Source organism: Plecotus auritus, assembly GCF_963455305.1.
Source record: "Plecotus auritus genome assembly, chromosome: X".
Lineage (NCBI taxonomy): Eukaryota > Metazoa > Chordata > Mammalia > Chiroptera > Vespertilionidae > Plecotus > Plecotus auritus.
The window spans coordinates 143,527,046-143,547,919 of record NC_137784.1 but is presented as its reverse complement, the minus strand read 5'-3'; the positions used below and the strand labels follow the sequence as shown (position 1 = coordinate 143,547,919).

The following is a 20,874-nucleotide window of genomic DNA, read 5'->3' as shown; positions in this document are numbered from 1 at the left end:
ACATTACATTATGACCGAGTGTGACCCAGGGCTGTTTCTGTGCCCAGGGGGCATTGGGTAATGTCTGGAATCGTTTCTGATTGTGTAACTGGGTGAAATGCTATTGGCATCGGCGGGTAAGGCACAATACACAGGGCAACCTCCAGCAGCAACGGGCCCAGGCCCCAGGGTCAGGAGGGTGGCTGCTGGGAGACCTGTGCTCGGTAACACACCTCCCTAACCCTCAAAGGCTGACACAAGTCCTTCCCCACATTCATGTGAAACTGCTCTTCCGCGATAGGTCTCGTGACATCATCAGGTCAAACCTAACTTGATACAAGAAAACACTGTACTCAATTATGATGATTTCAAAAAGAAACGCCTACTGGGTCAAGAAAGGTAGCATTATTCATCAGTGAAATGCCAGGAAACCTAGTGCTTTGGGATCAGTGCCAAGAATTATGAGAAGGGGTGGGGGCAGCGGGAGAGGGGGATGAGGGGGAGGGGAGAGGCTGAGAATATTCTTGGCCAGGAGTAGCAAGTGATGAAATAAGCTGAATTTTCTCAAAGGAATGAAACATGGGTCTTCTCTTTTCTTTACGAAAGTGTAAGGAAAGACAACTTTAACTACAAAAGGACAAAATCTACATACACATGAAATCTACACGCGTTCAAGACATTGGCTATACACGGAGTGGCCAGATGATGATGATCTCTGAACACATAATAATCTGGCCACTCAGTGTCTATCCTATATAACAAAAGGCTAATATGCAAATTGTCCCCTTGACCAGGAGTTCAACCAGCAGGCAGGCCGGCCAACTGCCCATGTCCCCTCCCCCTGGCTAGGCTGGCCAGACCCCACCCATGCACGAATTCATGCACCTTGCCTCTAATACATACACACACACACACACACACACACACACACACACACACACACTGAGTGGCCAATTATTATGCATTCAGAGATCATAATAATCTGGCCACTCAGTGTATATCTGAATGTGAAGAAAACAGGCTGCTTTATTAGCAAAAATATTAACACATTGAGTGAAATGTGAAATCATTACCCACATGACCACTACACTGGAAAACCCCTACAACAAGGTCCTGAATAAAACCACTTCGGGCTAAGTTACCAACAACAGTTATTTTAGCAGATCCTGTTGACAGGACCTTGAAAATGTGCCCGGAATCTACCTTCTCACCGCCTCCACTGCTACAGCTCCGGTCCACTCCTGTTTGCTGGCTTCCACCCTTGAGCCTCTATTCAATGTATTACCAACAAAGCAATGTACACTTGACCTTGAACAACACAGGTTTGAACTGCGTGGGTCCACTTCTATGTGGGTTTTTTCCCCCAATAAATACAGTCGGTCCTTCTGCTTCCATAGGTTTTACATCAGGGGATTCAGCTACCATGGATCGAAAACAGTTTGCCCTCCCAACCGCAGCCTCCCAACTGCGGATTGAAAGATCTGTGTTCGTTCCAGGGTTGGTTGAATCTGTGGATGCATAGGGCTGATGGGAAAGCCAAGTTATCGTTGGATTTTTAAAATGTATTTTTATTGATGTCAGAGAGGAAGGGAGAGGGAGAGAGATAGAAACATCAACGATGAGAGAGGATCATGGATCAGCTGCCTCCTGCACGCCCCCTACTGGGGATCGAGCCCGCAACCCGGGCATGTGCCCTTGACCAGAATCAAACCCAGGACCCTTCAGTCTGCAGGCCGACACTCTATCCACTGAGCCACACCGGCCAGGGCTGACTTTGTCTTTTAATGGCCCTTTGACTAATAGAATGCAGGACATGACACAATGCCAACTTGGGGCTAAGGCTTCAAGAGGCCTGGTGACTTCCATTTATGAAGGGGCCCACCAGTTCCCAGCTCTTTGAGTCACTCAGCTGAGTTGCCAGAGGAGTGAGTGAAGTCTCCTGGCTTCAGGCCACGCTGGCCCACCAACAGCCTGTGGAACAGTCTCGAGGAGGCCCTCTTATTTGTGAGCCAATAAGTGATGGTGGTTGTGTGATGTCACTAAGTTTTGGTTTGTGTTGATCCCTCCTGACACCATAATAGCTTTAGGGCTCTGAGCACAGTCTTTTGCATAGAGCACGCACCCAAATATTTGACTCAATCAATCAGAAGGTAACTAAGAAGGTAAAGGCAAACATAACTGCTTTGGGATTTTATTTGGTTTTGCATTATCATGATATCAAATGCCATGGCTAATCAAAAGCTCACTATATTATCTATCGAAAGCATTACAGTGGAGTATGTTGCCAATCATTATTTATTACATGATGTGATCTACACTAATAAAAGAGCAACATGCTAATTGACTGTACCTTCACGATGCCCACCAGCCAATCAAGAGTGAGTATGCAAATTAACCCAACAAAGATGATGGGTTAATTTGCATACACAGGCACTGAGCGGCCGGGGGCAGGGTGGGACGCTTGCCGTTCTGGGCCTCTGGGCAGCGTGGGAAGGCAGAAAGGCGGCTCCGGCCAGAGCGAAGGCGGTGCCAGCAGCCAGGGGAAGGAAGGTCCATTCTTGCACAAATCTTTGTGCACTGGGCCTCTAGTGTTGATACAATTAGCTTTCAAGAACAGAATTCAAAATAAAATGCAAAGGCATTTCTGACACAAGGTTATTCTATGAACTAAGAATCTGTTTTACCCATTTAAGTTTTCAAATGGTCATTTTTGTCCTGTATATGTTTTACATATATAAAAGGAGATGTACTTTACTTTGTATATATGTACTGATATTAACTAAACGCAGAAGAATAACAGGGCATGCCACTACCATTGACAATTTCCCCCCTTTTATCTTCCCTTGTTTATTTAACTGAAGAATAGTGTTTAAATAAAAATACTTATGTGTCATTGGGTTGTCCAGTATTGCCTGTTGATAAAAACAGTATCATTTTCCTATCGCTACATTTCAAAAGCATGAATATGATATTTCACAACTAATTTTCCATTAATGTGGATTTTGTACATTTCTCTAATAATTTTTCTTTTTAAAAAATGTATTTGTTTTGATTTCAGAGAGGAAGGGAGAGGGAAAGAGAGAGAAATATCAATGATGAGAGAGAATAGAATCCTGGATCGGCTGCCTCCTGCATGGCCCCTACTGAGGATGGAGCCCACAACCCAGGCATGTGCCCTTGACCAGGAACTGAACTGTGACCTCCTGGTTCATAGGTCGATGTTCAACCTCTAAGCCATGCTGGCGGGGCTCCAATGATTTTTCATTGGCTATCATAACATGCCACTACATTGTTTTGTAATCGCTTACGCTTTTTCTCAGCTTTTAACCACAAGAATTTCAGTTAAAATTTCCCAAACATTGTAGAAAATTTATGTCTACTTGATTTTCTTAACCATTAAAATACGTGGAAGAAGCCAGGCCTTTGACAATGTATCTTCAGAGAAGGAGAGCACCACGTCTGTGGGTTAGAGAGAGGCCAGTGACAAAGTAGCAGGCACTGCCCAGCCGGCGTGGCTCAGTGGCTGAGCATCGACCTATGAACCAGGCGGTCAGGGGCGCAGGAGGCAGCCGATCGATGAGTCTCTCTCATCACTGATGTTTCTCTCTCTCTCTCCCTCTCCCTGCCTCTCTGAAATCAATACAAATGTATTTTTTTAATTTTTTAAAAAAATATATTTTATTGATTTTTTTTACAGAGAGGAAGGGAGAGGGATAGAGTTAGAAACATTTTTTGAAAATATATTTTATTGATATTTTACAGAGAGGAAGGGAGAGGAAGAGAGAGCTAGAAACATCGATGAGAGAGAAACATCCATCAGCTGCCTCCTGCACACCCCCCACTGGGGATGTGCCCGCAACCAAGGTACATGCCCTTGACCGGAATCGAACCCGGGACCCTTGAGTCCACAGGCCGACGCTCTATCCACTGAGCCAAACCGGTTAGGGCCGTGGTCGGCAAACTGCGGCTCGCGAGCCACATGCGGCTCTTTGGCCCCTCGAGTGTGGCTCTTCCACACAATCCCACGGCCTGGGCGAGTCTATGTTGAAGAAGTGGCGTTAGAAGAAGTTTAAGTTTAAAAAATGTGGCTCTCCAAAGAAATGTCAATCGTCGTCCTGTTGATATTTGGCTCTGTGGACGAATGAGTTTGCCGACCACTGGGTTAGGGCGATACAAATGTATTTTAAAAACACCAGTGCACTGAATGCGGACAAGAGGGCCAAAGAGACCTCCAAGGCTCTTATGAGCGGAGGCCTGGGAAGGGGCTGGGGGTCAGGAGGAAGGGTCTCTGGGCTCCTTGCTCGCATGTCTCCCATGTTCTGCTGACACGGTGAGGAGCCAGGGACTGACAGTTCTCATGAACGTGTGACTGGGGTCAAAAGACTGAATAACGGCAATATTCCTATTCCTAAGGGTACACACCATATTACATCTATAATTATGATACTGGACTAATTTAGAAAAACTATATGCAAAGAAAATAAGATGCTGACTTTTCTTTTTTTCTTTTCTATATATTTTTATTAAGGTATTATATGTGTACATGACTTTTCTACATTACAAAACTACAGGTGTATGAGGAACTTTGACTATATAAACCAAATTCTCATCCCCCAAATTAACTTAGCATCGATTATTCTTTAATTTCTTTTGTTGGATTTTTTTAAGTCTTCTCACACATACATGATAGCAAAAGAGGAATAACAAAATGTTATTATTTTTATTTTATTTTTAAAATATAGCTTTTTATTAATTTCTGAGAGGAAGGGAGAGGGAGAGAGAGATAGAAACATCAATGATGAGAGAGAATCACTGACTGGCTGCTGCCTGCACCCCCCCCCCCCGCACACTGGGGACTGAACCCACAACCTAGGCATGTGCCCTTGACCAGAATCGAATCTGGGACCCTCCAGTCCGCAGGCTGACACCCTATCCACTGAGCCACACCGACCAGGGCAGGAATAACAAAATTTTAGAATGCATGTGCATTTTAACAAAAATAAGGACACGGGAATGATAAAAACTGCTGCTTTAAGAATTGGTACAGTGACTCCATATGTAGAAAGCTGCTAACTAAGAACATTAGAGAAATCATCAGAAACTCAAGTCGGTTTCTCTTCGCCAGGATTAAAGTTGGTAATAAAAGCGCTTACCTTCACATCCCTGTGAATGATGTTGTTATCATGACAATAGCGCAGGGCTTCCAGTATCTGTCTCATGTAATGACTGCAGAAAAACACAAGAAACATAGAACTGTAAGACACTGATCTTTCAAACTTCATACATCATTCGCAAGTAAAATAGCTTTGCAAACGAAAATTCAAGCTTAGGTCCGGCCGGTGTGGCTCAGTGGTTGAGCATCAGCCTATGACCCAGGAGGTCAGGGTTTGATTCCTGGTCAAGGGCACAGGCCCGGGTTGCAGGCTCCATCCCCAGTGTGGGGTGTGCAGGAGGCAGCCGATCCATGATTCTCTCTCATCATCATGGATGTTTCTCTCTCTCTCCCTCTCCCTTCCTCTCTCTGACTGGAGGGTGGGGGGCTATTGCCCTCACTCCCATTTGGCTCTAAAGGAAAATTTCACCAGAGGGGAGAGCCGCCTTCTGCTGACAACTTTTTGCAGCGATCGCATTTCGGTTGGGGCATCCTTGAACAAAGCGCTTTGTACTGGGCCTATGTCCCAGGAAGCTGGACTCCTTCCGTGGCCAGCAGGGGTCAGCTAAAGCCCCCTCCCCCGGGCCCAGGAGGCGTCAGCACTTTGCAGAAGGGTCCTCAGAAGGGGGTGACAGGGTCCTGCAGCAACAGGCGTGACAGGAGTACACGGCAAGGATGTGAGCACTGGTTCTGAGGACTCAATGCTGCGGCTGAACTGGGAGCATGAATATGAGCACCTGTTCCTGGCACACCCAGCAGGGGTGCCCCCAGATAGTGTGGGAACACTGAACGTAGGCAGGCAGGGATCTGACTCCCCCCTCCATTCTGAAGTTGCTCTCTAGTCCCCGTGTCCCTTCCATCTTCGCTTCCTCTGCAGTTCACTCCCTTCATATCTTTCTCGTTTCGCCTATTATTCTCCCTCGTCCGGTCTTATTTTCCCCTTTTCCTTCCTCAACCAGCCATGACATAGAAAGGCACTATACTCAATATTATTTATTGTATAGTATTCCTTGAATTTTATTCCGTCTTTCCAGCTCTGACATTCCCCACCCTTTGAAAAAAAACAATACTCAGACATGACCTTGTGTGTGTGCTTGTGACTTTAAGACAAACAAAATGTCCCCATTCTTGCTTTAGATTTAAAAAGACTTTGCCATCCAATTCCCTCTTTGGTTGCTACTATCGAACCAAAGTCGGATGAATGTCCCTCTATCTACAACAGCCGTGGGCAAACTACGGCCCGCGGGCCGGATCCGGCCCGTTCGGCTGTTCTATCCGGCCCGCGGAGCCGAAAGAGCGGAGGGTTCTCTTGCTCTCCCCTCCGCTCCTTTACTTTGAATTTATATTAGTTCACACAAACACTCCATCCATGCTTTTGTTCCGGCCCTCCGGTCCAGTTTAAGAACCCATTGCGGCCCTCGAGTCAAAAACTTTGCCCACCCCTGATCTAGAATCTGCGTTATTTCACTTTCTGCAATTGATCCGAAGGTTCCCTTTCTGAAAAGGTAGGAGAACAAACCCAGACTCTGTTCCTATACTTACTGTCGCCTCACAGCTGGCTCTAAGCAGAGAGCCAGTCCCATGCTTAGATGTCCCATTTGTCTTACTTTGCAAAGGCACACTAAAGGGTGGTGGTCACGTGTTGAAGTTTCCATTTGAGCAAGGGGTTCTGAACTTGGGGTTGTGGCCCTTTCCTGGTTCAAATCAGGCTCTGGAGGGGCTGTGGCCCCCCGAAATGGCAGAAGCAACCAACGTGAAGGTGCTCTGTAAACTTGAAACCATGCTGCAGAGGTGAGGTCATGATGATTGCCACATCATTATTACTGTTAAACTAGAGGCCCGGCGCACGAAATCCGTGCCCTTGGGGAGGGGGCCCTCAGCCTGGCCTGGGCCCTCTCGCAGTCTGGGAGCCTGGGGGGAAGTCCAACTGATGGCTTAGTGGGCCTAAGCCGTCAGTCGGACATCCTTAGCATTGCCACGGAGGCGGGAGAGGCTCCCACCACCGCTGCTGAGCTCACCAGCCATGAGCCCGGCTTCTGGCTGAGCGGCGCTCCCCCTGTGGGAGCACACTGACCACCAGGGGGCAGCTCCTGCGTTGAGTGTCTGCTCCCTGGTGGTCAGTGCGTGTCACAGTGACCGGTCGTTCCACCATTCAGTCGTTTGCGTATTAGCCTTTTATTATGTAGGACAGGGGTCCTCAAACTACGGCCCACGGGCCACATGCGGCCCGCCGAGGACATGGATCCGGCCCGCCGGGGGCCGCTGCCTCTCCTGCTTAGCAGCTGACGCATCCCGGGCCCGCAGTGCACATAGGAATTTGTTCATAGTTTTTTTTTTAAACTATAGTCCGGCCCTCCAGCGGTCTGAGGGACAGTGAACTGGCCCCCTGTTTAAAAAGTTTGAGGACCCCTGGTGTAGGATTTAGTCAAAGATTTAGAAATAGGACATTTGCGCACCTCGATGTGAACACTGGAGTAGTGGGGGAGTTGGAACGAGGTAATGTGGACACAGCTCACACTACACTGTGGACTACTTTGAGTATGCAGTACTAAGAGCTGCTCATATCTTCAGCCTAAGAAAATTCCTATCTGAAAGCCTCATTAAAAAAACACACACACCTTATGCCCGGCCAGCATGGCTCAGTGCTTGAGCACCAACCCATGACCCAGGAGGTCACGGTTCGATTCTAGGTCAGGGCACATGACCAGGTTGCAGGCTCCATCCCCAGTACAGGGTGTGCAGGAGGCAGCCGATCCACGATTCTCTCTCATCATTGATGTTTCTCTCTCTCTCTCTCTCTCTCTCTCTCTCTCTCCCCCTCTCCCTCTCTCTGAAATCAATAAAAACATTAAAAAACCTCACTGAATGAGCATATTAAAATCTGAATATCGTACATATCAGAATCTCTGGGGTGTGTATGGGGAAAGGGGTAGAATTGTTTTCTCCCCGGAGAAAACAGACTTACACTGATCTTTCTCCACCCTCCCGGTCATGACCTGGGGTGGCTCTATATATGAATAAAGAGAGAACCAAAATCCACCCACAGTTCTAGAGAGTTCCTGATTAAACTTAATCAAGGAACTCCAGTTTGTGAAGCATCGTGGAGGCCTGTACTTGCAGAGGAAGTCAGCAATGTATGTTTGTCTCCATCTTCCCTGAGGGTCAGGGACAAAGAGAACTCCAAGGAAGGAAAGGGCTGGCCAGCAATCTGCTCGCTGCCTTTGGGAGCAGGCATGTGGGAGCTGGGGGGGGATGGAGGAAGAAAACAAGGGAGGCAACTCAGTCTACGCTCCTTGTCAAGCCCAGGGAAAGAGATCAATGCACTTTGCCTGGGAGATGCCCTGAAGGGTCACCGTGGTGAAGAGAACCCGGGCTCTTTGGAGCTGGTATGGCTCCCTGGATGTCATGTCAGCCCCCCAGCTCCCTGGGTTTACAATGGAGAGGATTCCTATTGAAATCACCCCTCTGTGTGTGTAACCCCCAGACCTCACGCAGAGACCTCATCCCTTCTGGGCCACAGGTGCCTGTGGGATGCAGCGAGGAGTGACGTGGGAAGTGGCCCTGGAGGTCCAGACCTCTGCTTCATGGAGCCTCTGATGGCCTGGATCCATCTAATTGTTGAGGAAAGCTTGGCGCTCGGGAAGGAGAGCTCTCTGATTTGGGAACCTCTGATTCATAAGTTGGTCCTGTGTGAGAGCTTGCTCCGCAGCCCAGCATCCCTGCAAGAACAGAGGCACCCACAAATTGGTTTGTAAGGGCTGAGCACGGTTTGGTTTCAGCCATGCTTTGCTGCTCCTCTCGAAGCTCAGCCGGGTCGGAAAAACAACACTATCGATTTGAGGACTTGGGGCCTTGGCCTTGCAGCTTTTCTCACTGGAATGCTGATGGAAGCTGAGTTTCCCAACCGTGAGTCACAGAATCAAAGAAGAAGGAAGGTTAGAAGTCGTCTTGTTTAACACTGTAACCAGAGAAAGGACCTGTGTGCCCTTGTTACCTGGTCACGGAGCCTCTGTGACAGGGAACATGCCTAACAGTATGTTCTGAGGCTGCTCCACCTCTTTTGTCATTTTAGGAAGGGCTTTTATAAGTTATGTCAAACCTTTCTTTTTGCTGTGTCACTTGCCGGTCCCCAAACTACTCTTTTCTGGTCCATTATGAAAAACTAGAGGCCCGGTGCATGAATTCGTGCACCTGTGGGGTCCCTCGTCCGGGCCTGCGGGATTGGGCTGAAACTGGCTCTCCGACATCCCCCAAGGGGTCCTGGATTGTGAGACGGGGCACAGGCCAGGCCAGGCCGAGGGACCCCACGGGTGCACGATTGGGGCCAGTGAGGGACGCAGGAGGGCTCCAGGGCATGTCCAGCCCGTCTCACTCAGTCCCAATGGGCCGGACCCCAGCAGCAAGCTAACCTACCGGTTGGACGTCTGCCCCCTGGTGGTCAGTGCATGTCATAGCGACTGGTCAACCGATTGATTGTCTGCCCCCTGGTGGTCAGTGCCCGTCATAGCGAGCAGTTGAGCGGCCTTAGCATATCATTAGCATATTATGCCTTGATTGGTTGAATGGCCGACCAGTTGACTGGACACTTAGCATATTAGGCTTTTATTATAGAGGATTCCTTTCATGACATCACTTCAACAGCAAACATAGGTAGATTTTAAAACCAACAGGCTTTCATCTTGATGTGTATAAACTACCCTTTCTATAAATCCTGAGATTAGGAGAGACCGCAAGTCATTTCACTGTATGACATCACCTCCACACGTGACTGTTCTCCCTACCCTGACACCCAGCCCAGTGACAGGGACAAGCTTGAAGTTAAGGAAAAGCCACATGGATGGGCGGGAACAGAGGAAAAGTGGTCCTGGTTTAACGCTAACCCCGCCAACGTATGTGCCAGGGGCCCCGGTGTTATTGTGGCTCAAAAAGGAAAGAACATCTTCCTCCATCGAGCTTCAACAATCAGAATTTTTAGTTTTTCCTATTTGATGCTGCTGTTGAAAGCTATGAATTCGGGAAAGTAAAAGGCAAGTTGCCTCCGAAACTTTATTCTAGCATTTCACGTAGTCGAATAAAGTGGTTTACCACTATTGCCATAAGAAAAATTAAGATGGCATCGACTATTTTGGTAGTAAAAATGCTTTTTAGTTCTAAAGCACAATAAAGAATGCAGATGTAAAGTTATGAAAAGAACTCAAAACAATAGATAACTAGGATTAAAAAATGCTAGAATGTGTTTGAACGAGCATGGCATAAAAGAAAAGAGGACATTTAGCCTCAGTTCTATCATGAATACATCAGGAGTATAAAGAAGTAATTATAATTTATATATAAACTTCCACTTCCTTCTTGTCCCTAGCTCCAACAGCACAAAACAGCAGCTACCTCAAATTGAGTATATTCTTTATCTTGTGCTATAGCTATGGCTGCTCCATCTTCTGAGACTAGGGCCCTGGCTCCTCAGGTAGGAGGATGCAGAGCAAGGAACTTGAAGAAAGTCAAGCCTCTCTGAGCTCCAAGTTGCATTAGGTAGTCTTCTAAGCTAGCGATTTTCAACCCTTTTCATCTGATGGCACACATAAACGAATTACTAAAATTCTGCAGCACATCAAAAAACATTTTTTTTTGGCTGATGTGACCAAAAAATAAAATCATTTTGATTCATTCACACTGGATGGCTACTGTAGTGTTGGCTGTTGTCATTTTTTAAAAAAAATATATTTTATTGATATTTTACAGAGAGGAAGGGAGAGGGATAGAGAGCTAGAAACATCGATGAGAGAGAAAGATCGATCAGCTGCCTCCTGCACACCTCCCACTGAGGATGTGCCCGCAACCAAGGTACATGCCCTTGACCGGAATCGAACCTGGGACCCTTGAGTCCGCAGGCCGACGCTCTATCCACTGAGCCAAACCGGTTTCAGCTGTTGTCATTTTTTTTATTTGACCATCTAAGGCAGTGGTCGGCAAACTCATTAGTCAACAGAGCCAAATACCAACAGTACAACGACTGAAATTTCTTTGGAGAGCCAAATTTTTTAAACTTAAACTTCTTCTAACGCCACTTCTTCAAAATAGACTCGTCCAGGCTGTGGTATTTTGTGGAAGAGCCACACTCAAGGGGCCAAAGAGCTGCATGTGGCTCGCGAGCCGCAGTTTGCCGACCATGGATCTAAGGGAAAAGAGATCAGTGCCCCTGACAAAAGAGTCAGGTATTACATGTTTCAAAAATTCTGGCAGCACGCTGGTTGAAAATCGCTGTTCTAAGCTGTTTCCAGCTATATCCGTCCATGATGCCAAAATTATAAAAAGAACAATGCGGGGGGGGGGGGGGTGTTTAATCATTTAATGGTAACTGTTTCTTAAATGGTGGGAAGTTTTTAAAAATCTTAATGGGTTTGAACCCTTCAACACATTATGGTTGGTGCCTGAGGAGGGATGCTGTCCCCTATTAATGCAGGTACCACATGCATTAAAAAGGCAACCCATCGGAGTGGTATTTACGATATGACTGTCACCAAAGCACACAACTTCTTACTCTAAATCTATAAGCAGGTGGCCCAGTGCATGGCTCCTGTGATTTTTCATATTTCCTCCTTATTTTGAGCCATTAGTTCTTTGCAACAACTTCTCCATGTAGAACACTGGTTGCTATTTGACTGGGATCACCACACACTGGCCTCAAGCAAATACATTCAACAGAAAAATTGTGCTTTTATTTCTGTTCCTTCTACCGTTCTGTGGTTTTTCTCAGAATAACTGGTCACATAACAAGTTGTTATAACTAAAAGGCCAAGCGAAAAACTAATGAGGTGACATCTGCCAAAACCCCCAAATCAAACATACAAACAAAAGCCCAAGTTTAATTCCTGAGCTAGCAAATCCCTCCTTGTGAAAAAGTCATCAGAGGGGACGGGGGTGGGGAGGGGGACTGGGTGAAAGAGGTGAAGGAATTAAGAAGCACAAATAGGTAGTTACAAAATAGTCATGGGGAAGTAAGGACAGCATAGGAAATACAGTCACTAATAGTGTAATAACTATGCCAGGTGGGTGCTGGAAATACCCCAGTATATGACTGTCCACCCACTAAGCTGTACACATGAAACCAATACAAAATAAAATTGGAAGAAAAAAGACATCAGAAATGGGAGAGTTGGCAGTACTGATGTGAAACTATAAACTCATATCTATATATATATAAAAGCCCAGTGAAAGAATGGCGGAATGACCAGAACAACTGGTCGACCAGTCGCTATGATGCGCACTGACCACCAGAGGGCACATGCTCAACGCAGGAGCTGCCCCCTGGTGGTCAGTGTGCTCCCACTGTGGGAGCGCCACTCAGCTGACCAAGATGAGCCGCGCTCCCACAGTGGGCCGATCCCCACAGGCCATGCCCCCCACCAGTGCACAAATCCATGCATTGGGCCTCTAGTTAATAGATAAGTTCACTGTTCAGTCCTTTGCACGTACAGTCACTAGTTGGTTGCACTGATGTACATAAATCACATAAATCACATTTGTCCTTGCAGGAAAGAGTGGCAGCATGCTCACCATCAGTTCAAAGAACAGGCCGTCTCATGCAAGTTTTTGTTGTTGTTGTTTTTTGCTTATTTCTTTCTTTTACATTCACTTTGACCTCTGGGGAGTTGATACAAATTACATACCTGGCTACAGCTTCACTGTATACAAAACCAGCATCAGCTCGTTTTACGATTTCAAAGCACAGATCCGCTCCATCCATACTGCAGAGAAAAGGGAAAAAGCATGTCAGAAAAGAGGAGATTCCAGGATGCAAACACTGAAAGTGAATGCATTGGAACTAAGTGATTAGTTGATTAACAGCTAATGATTGATTGTAATGAATTAGTTAAATCTCTGTTCTTTCAAGGAAAAGAGACATAAATTGTAAAGGACACTATAACCTTCTTCACATTGAAAATCTACAGGGAAAGAAACAGGAAAACAAGAAAATGGTAGCATCAAATAAGGTCTGAGAACTTCACTATAAATTGTTTTTAGGTTATCACGACGAGAAGTCTCAGGAAAGGGCAACCTGGGTATTATGGGCGTATTTTTGAATCAAATTCTGAAATTATCTATAGCTAGTCAAGTCATGAAATATTCTCAAAATACAACAAGAATTATAAAATATTTAGTCATAGTTATCAAAACTAAATGGGAAGTCAAGCTATATACTGTGGAAGGAAAAATAATTAGCTAACCCGTAACTTATTTTTGTTTACACTTCTGCTACCACAGTGTTATGTTTGTATACACACACTGAGTGGCTAGATTATGATGATCTCTGAACGCATAATAATCTGGCCACTCAGTGTGTGTGTGTATATATATATATACATTAGAGGCCCGGTGCGTGAATTCGTGCATGAGTGGGGTCCGGCCAGCCTGGCCAGGGGAAAGGGATATTCTAACACAGTGTTGTGTTGGTGCCACAGTGTCACTTACCTTTCCCCCAAACTTAAAATGGTTCTCTATTTCTTATCACATCAGATAGGCCTCTTGTTATCTTGGCCACATGTTTCTGCATATATTGCTTCTCAAATTCAAAACCTATCTTAATTCAGCGCTCTACTCCCAATCCCACCTTCCCCCAAAGTCCCCTAAATGATTACTAGCCACATTAAGCCCTTCTTTTTCTTAAATTCTAGAACAGCCCCATATAGCCCATAACATTTAGCACTTACATACAAACATGTGTGTGTGTGTGTGTGTGTGTGTGTGTATACGAGAGTTTTGCCAGATCATTACATACATAATGAAATTATCCAAATATTAATAGTTGGTTAACATTTTCATACTTTAAGGCTTATAAAGTGTTTTCAAATCCACTTCATTTATTCAGTAGCTCAGGCTACAAAACCAGGAAAATACGAAGTAAGCAAAAGAAACACAGGATTAGTGACAAGGTCAGTATATATTGTATTGAAGTTTCAAAAGTGAAAGGAAAATGAAGCAAAAGTGATATTAAAAATATAGTGCCTGATAATGACCCCAAAATAATTAAAGATACCAACTCACTTATTTAAGAAGCCCAATAAACATCAAGCAAGGTAAAAGAAAGCTATAGCTACGGAGTACAGTAGAAAGGAATCTTACATCGAAATAACTGCCAACTTAAAATTCCATTTTCACCAAATACCTCCTGAGAAATTCTTTCAGATAAAGAAAGGAAACAAGAGAATTTGCCACCAGCATACCTGCCCCTAAAGAAAATACAAATGAGCGATCCTCAGGTAGAAGAAAAATACAGTAAAAACTCAGCGATGCAGCAAGTCACGAAAAACGTAAAATGTGGTAAATCTGTACAGTCATGCACCACTTGATGGGAGCATGTTCTGAGAAATAAGTTGGTAGGCAATTTCATAATTGTTGAAACATCAGAGAGTGCCCTTACACAAACCTAGACAGCATAGCCCACTACACACCTAGGCTATAGGCATACCATTGTGACTGTAGATGAATCTAAATGAACAATGACTGCATAACACAACCATTTTTTCTCTCTCTCTGCAGAGAAAGGCCATATAAAACAATAACTACTCTGAGAGAGAGAGAAGATTGATTTTAAATAAAAATACTGAACAACAAGAACATAAATCAGGAAGCATACTGCAATTTCTAGGACAACCACTAAGTTCTCTAACTTTTTAAAAAATATATGTTTATTGACTTCAGAGAGGAAGGGAGAGGGGGAGAGAGAGAGAGAGAAACATCCATGATGAGAGAGAATCATGGATCGGCTGCCTCCAGCACACCCACACTGGGGATCCAGCCCACAACCCGGGCGTGTGCCTGACCGGGAATCGAACCGTGACCTCCTGGTTCATAGGTCAATGCTCAACCACTGAGCTACACTGGCCGGGCTGTAACTTTTTAAAAAAAATGTCAGGGTCCTTTTCTACTCTTAAGATCATTGAGAGCCCCAGAGGGATTGTGTTTGTGTGGGTTTTATCTATCAATATTTGCTGTATTAAAAATTAAAATCCAGAAATGTGAGAACCATTTACTTTGAAATAACAATAATATATCCATTATACATCAACAGAAATATTTTTCATGAAAAATAAGTATATATTTTAAAACAAAGTAATTTTGTTTTTATGTACAATAGTCTTTATTACTTAACTAGAGGCCTGGTGCATGAAATTCATGCGGGGGGGGGGGGGGGGAGTTGTGTCCCTCAGCCCAACCTGTACCCTCTCCAATCTGGGACCCCAAGAGGGATGTCCGACTGCCCGTTTAGGCCCGATCCCAATGGGCAGTTGGACATCCCTCTCACAATCCAGGACTGCTGGCTCCCAACTGCTCGCTTGCCTGCCTGCCTGATTGCCCCTAACCGCTTCTGCCTGCCAGCCTGACCACCCCCTAACCACTCCCCTGCCAGCCTGATTGACACCTAACTGATCCCCTGCCGGCCCGATTGCCCCTAACTGCCCTCCCCTGCCAGTCTGGTCACCCCTAACTACCATCCCCGGCTGGCCTGGTTGCCCCCAACTGCCCTTCCCTGTAAGCCAGGTCACCCCTAACTGTCCTCCCCTGCAGGCCTGGTCCCTCTCAACTGCCCTTCCCTGCAGGTCTGGTCACCCTTAACAGCCCTCCCCTGCTGGCCTGGTCGTCCCCATCTGCTCTCCCCTGCAGGCCTGGTCCCCCCTAAATGCCCTCCCCTGCAGGCTGGATCCCCCCCAACTGTCCTCCCCTGCAGGCCTGATTGCCCCCAACTGCCGTCCCTTGCAGGCCTGGACCCTCCCAACTGCCCTCCCCTGATGGCCTGATTGCCCACAACTGCCCTCCCCTGCTGGCCATCTTGTGTCCACATGGGGGTGGCCATCTTTGACGACATGGGGCGGCCATCTTGTGTGTTGGAGCGACAGTCAATTTGCATATTACTCTTTTATTAGATAGGATTGTTTGTAAGAGTTAAAAACTGAGAGAGAGAGAAAGAGAGAGAAAGAGAGAGAAAGAGAGAGAGAGAGAGAGAGAGAGAGAGAGAGGAACATTGATTTGAGAGAGACACATCGATTGGCTGCCTCCCACATGCGCTGCCACCAGCGCAGGAATAGAGCCTGCAATGGAGGCACCTGCCCTTGACTCAAATCGAACCCAGGACCCTTCAGTGAGCGGGCCGACACTCTAACCACTGAGCCAACTGGCCAGGGCGGAAGTGTTATCTTCTTAAAGGCAAATGGCTATGTGGAATCTGAAAGCACACCCGTGAACTTTTTGTATTCTGTTACATTATAATCCATTGTTCTGTCTTGTTCTTTGAATCGGTCTTGTACCTGTGTGTGACTCTGTAACATCGTGCCTTGGTCATTTGAAAAATACTGTACTGGTCCACTGAGTTATGCAGATTTCCCAAATACTGACACATCCTATCTAATAAAAGAGTAATATACAAATTAACCATCACTCCGCTACACCCACCAGCCACGCCCACCAGCCAATCAGGAGCGAATATGCAAATAAACCCAACCAAGATGGCTGCGGCCACAGAGAGCAGGAGGGAGCACGGCGATGGAGGAAGCCAAGCTTTCCGCCTGCCCTTGCCGGCCTAGGCCTCCACTCAAGGCTACAAAGTTTCAATGATAGAAGATACATAAACCCAAACAGAAATGGCGGCAGCCATGGAGCTGGAAAGAGCAGGAGGCTAGGGTTGCCTCCGGTGATGGAGGAAGCCAAGCTTTCCGCACACCCTGGCCGGCCCAGGCCTCCGCTTAAGGCTACAAAGTTTCAATTATAGAAGATACATAAATCCCCAAAAAAATGGCTGCCGCCACGGAGCAAGCAGAAGGCTTGGCTCCGCTCCAGGCTACAAAGTTTCAATTGTAGAAGATAAATAAACCCCAGATACCAGGGCCTCCACTTGGGTCGCCGGGGGGGGGGGGTGGCCGGCCTGCAAACCACCACAGGCCCCTCACCCAGGCCACCCCACGCCCCAAGGGAACCCCCACCCTGATCCGGGACACCCTTCAGGGCAAACCAGCTGGCCCCCACCCATGCACCAGGCCTCTATCCTATCTAATAAAAGAGTAATATGCAGATTGACCATCACTCCAACACACAAGATGGCTGCCCCCATTGGTCAAAGATCCTGCCCCCATGTGGACACAAGATGGCTACCACAAGATGGCCAGCAAGGGAGGGCAGTTGGGAGGAACCAGGCCTGCAAGGGAGGGCAGTTGGGGGCGATAAAGCCTGCAGGGGAGGGCAGTTAGGGGTGATCAAGATGGCAGAGGAGGGAAGTTGGGGGAGACCAGGCCTGCAGGGAAAGGCAGTTGGGAGGGACCCAGGCCTGCAGGGGAGGGCAGTTGGGAGGGACCAGGCCTGCAAGGGAGGGCTGTTGGGGGCGATCAAGCCTGCAGGGGAAGGCAGTTAGGGGCAAACAGGCTGACAGGGGAGCAGTTAGGCATCAATCAGGCTGGCAGGGGAATGGTTAGGGGGTGATCAGGCTGGCAGGCAGAAGCGGTTAGGGGCAATCAGGAAGGCAGGCAGGTGAGCAGTTGGGAGCCAGATTGGAGAGGGTGCAGGCTGGGTTGAGGGACACCCCCCCGTGCACAAATTTCGTGCACTGGGCCTCTAGTTTGATTATATGACAGCAAAAACCGCATCTGTTCACATCACCACTGATTGCCTCAGAGACATCTTTAAGACCCAGGAAGCTGTTAAGCTCACAGGGCAGATCCAAGTTTTCCAAAATTCTAATTTGCACTTGAAGATTTGAATTCCATCTCTGGCAACAACTACAGTGAGTTGTTTTCCTTGAAGTAGCAGGCTCACTTCATTCATTTTTTACTGAATGTGTTCATTTTTTTGTTGTTCATCCTCACCCGAGGATATTTTTCCACTGATATTTTACAGAGTGGGGGGGGGGGAGAGAAAGGGAGAGAGAGAGAGAGAGAGAGAGAGAGAGAGAGAGAGAGAGAGAGAGAGAGAAACATCCATGTGAGAGAGACACATTGAATGGTTGCCTCCCACATGTGCTCCGGTTGGGGCAGGGAATCCAACTTACAACCCAGGTACGTGCCCTTGACCGGGAATCAAACTCAAGACCCTTGGGTGGGCTGACGCTCTAATCACTGAGCCCACCGGTCAGGCCTAAAAAGTGTCCCTTTTATATTTTTTATTTTTTTAAATATATTTTTTTATTGATTCCAGAGAGGAAGTGAGAGGGAGAGAGAGATAGAAACATCCATGATGAGAATAATTGATTGGCTGCTTCCTGCACGCCCCCCCACTGGGCATCAAGCCCACAACCTGGGCATGTGCCCCTGACCGGAATCAAACCTGGGACACCTTCAGTCCGCAGGCCGACGCTCTATCCACTGAGCCACACCAGCCACAGCAAAATGTGTTCATTTTAAATTAAATGTCTGCCACATACTCACATCAGAGTACCCTGGTTTGTCTGCAGTCACTCTTTCAAGTAAAAATGATGTTACACACACACACACACACACACACACACACACGCACACACACACACACACGCACACACACACTGCTAGTTCAGCTTATAACTTAATCAATCACATAAGTGCTTTTCTGAGATCCAGCAACATTTAAAGGACTACGTACTCAGAGTATGTTTCCTAATCACAATATAGATATGTTAGAAATAAATGAAGTAACTCGAGACTCTCTCAATGCTTGAAATTGAGAGATGCACGCTAAATAAACTATGACTCAAAGGAGAAATTTTATGAAAAATTAGAAAATACTTCTAACAACGATAATGAAAACAGTACATAGCAAAACCTGTGTAGGGCTGAGGCATGACATTTCACGGTTGGGGTGTTGTCATGATTAGACCAGCAAATACAGAGCTGGTTGAAAGGCGGAGGTGGGCATAAGTCAGTCTCTCTCTCTCTCTCTCCCTCTCTCCCTCCCTCTCTCCTCTCTCTCCCCCTCTCCCTCCCTCCCTCCCTCCCTCCCTCCCTCCCTCTCTCTGTCTCTCTTGGTTGGAGAAACTTTTCTTGAATTAGGTAATCCAATGTTGATGGAAAAACATCAATACAATCTCTAGGGAGGGCAGTTTTATAGTATTTGACCAGAGCCTTACCAATGTACGTGTCTTTTACCCCAATAGTTTCATTGCTCGGGAAATAATCAGGGCTAATGACAGGGTTTTGTTGTAGCTATTTATAATAAGGAGAAGTCAGAAACAACCTAAATGGCCAGCAGAGGCTGATGCTTACATAAATTGTGGTAAATCCAGAGTGGAATATTATGCCCTGAGCACATGCCCAGCTTGCAGGCTCGATCCCCAGTGCAGGGTGTGCAGGAGGCAGCCGATCCATGATTCTCTCTCATCACTGAGGTTTCTATTTCTCTCTCTCTCCATCTCCCTTCCTCTCTGAAGTCAGTAAAAATATATTTTAAAATGATGCTATAGAAGTATATTTATTGCTATAGAAAGATGTTCATATTACATTAGGATGTGTAAACAGGTAATATGCATATATGTGTGTATGCGGACGCATTGAGTAGTTTTTGAACATTATAATAGGGTGTGAAATAGTGGGTGGGTAGGACTGTTCTTGGATTATTTTTACTTCCTACTTAAAAAAAAATGAACAGGTACCACCACTTCTGTTATACTAAAAACAGTTCTAAATGTTAAAAAAAACAACGCTAAAACACCCTTCAGAATGCAGGTAAACAGTATTTACAAAGTAGCTTGCATCCATACATTTGTTTTAAAACTTTAAATTACTGAAGTAACAAAAATATCATGAATATTGATGTCAAATACTAAAAAATAAAAAAGCTACAGTTAGTGAGATTCAATCAGGAGAAAATTTTTCAAAGAACAGCAAATTGTATCCAATGAATATCGAGGGAACTAATAATGAGCAGAGATTAATGAAATGGAACTAGAAAATCCCTGCTTGGAAACTGAACAATATACTTGTATTATACAGATCTCAGAATAAATCATTAGAAAATGAGAAAATATTTTAAATTGAATAACAAACATAAACACGTCGAAACCTATAAGATGCAGACAAAGTAGTACTTAGGAGGAAATTTACTGCTGCAGATGCTTATATTAGAAAAGAAGAAAGGCTGAACATTTATGAACTAAGCATCCATTCTCCGTCGGTTACATAAAGATCATCAAATTAAACTCAAACAAATTTGAAGGAAAAATGACAGAAATTAATGAAATGGAAAACAAACATATTAGGGAGATCAAGAAAGCTAAGAGTTGTTCCCTGCGAAATGGTGAATCTTTAGCAAGATCGATTAAAAAAAAGAGAGAGCCGAAACCGGTTTGGCTCAGTGGATGGAGCGTCGGCCTGCAGACTGAAGGGTCCCGGGTTCGATTCCGGTCAAGGGCATGTACCTTGGTTGCGGGCACATCCCCAGTAGGAGGTGTGCAGGAGGCAGCTGATCGATGTTTCTCTCTCATCGATGTTTCTAGCTCTCTATCCCTCTCCCTTCCTCTCTGTAAAATATCAATAAAATATATTAAAAAAAGAGAGAGAGAGAGAAGACATATAGAAGGCCAAGATTAAGAATGCAAAAGTATGGACCTGATACACCAAGGTTGTGGGTTTGATTCCCCGCCAGGGCACATACAAGAATCAACCAATGAACGCATAAATAAGTGGAACAACAAATGGATGTTTCTCTCTCTCCCTCCCTGGCACATGACTCTCTCTCTCTCTCTCTCTCTCTCTCTCTCCCCCTCCCGCCCTAAAATTAGTAAATAAAAA

At 45.9% G+C, this 20,874-nt stretch overlaps 1 protein-coding gene across 14 annotated transcripts in view; it reads right to left on the bottom strand.

Moving 5' to 3' along the window:
* CASK (calcium/calmodulin dependent serine protein kinase) overlaps nt 1-20,874 on the bottom strand; it is a 311,008-nt gene that overhangs the window by 150,539 nt on the left and 139,595 nt on the right. For all 14 annotated transcript variants that reach the window (XM_080652074.1, XM_080652077.1, XM_080652069.1 and 11 more), the window contains exons 4-5: nt 12,799-12,876; nt 5,133-5,205 (exon numbers count right to left, since the gene is read on the bottom strand). In XM_080652074.1, coding sequence (XP_080508200.1) covers nt 5,133-5,205; nt 12,799-12,876 — 151 coding nt within the window. The remainder of the gene's footprint in view (nt 1-5,132; nt 5,206-12,798; nt 12,877-20,874) is intronic.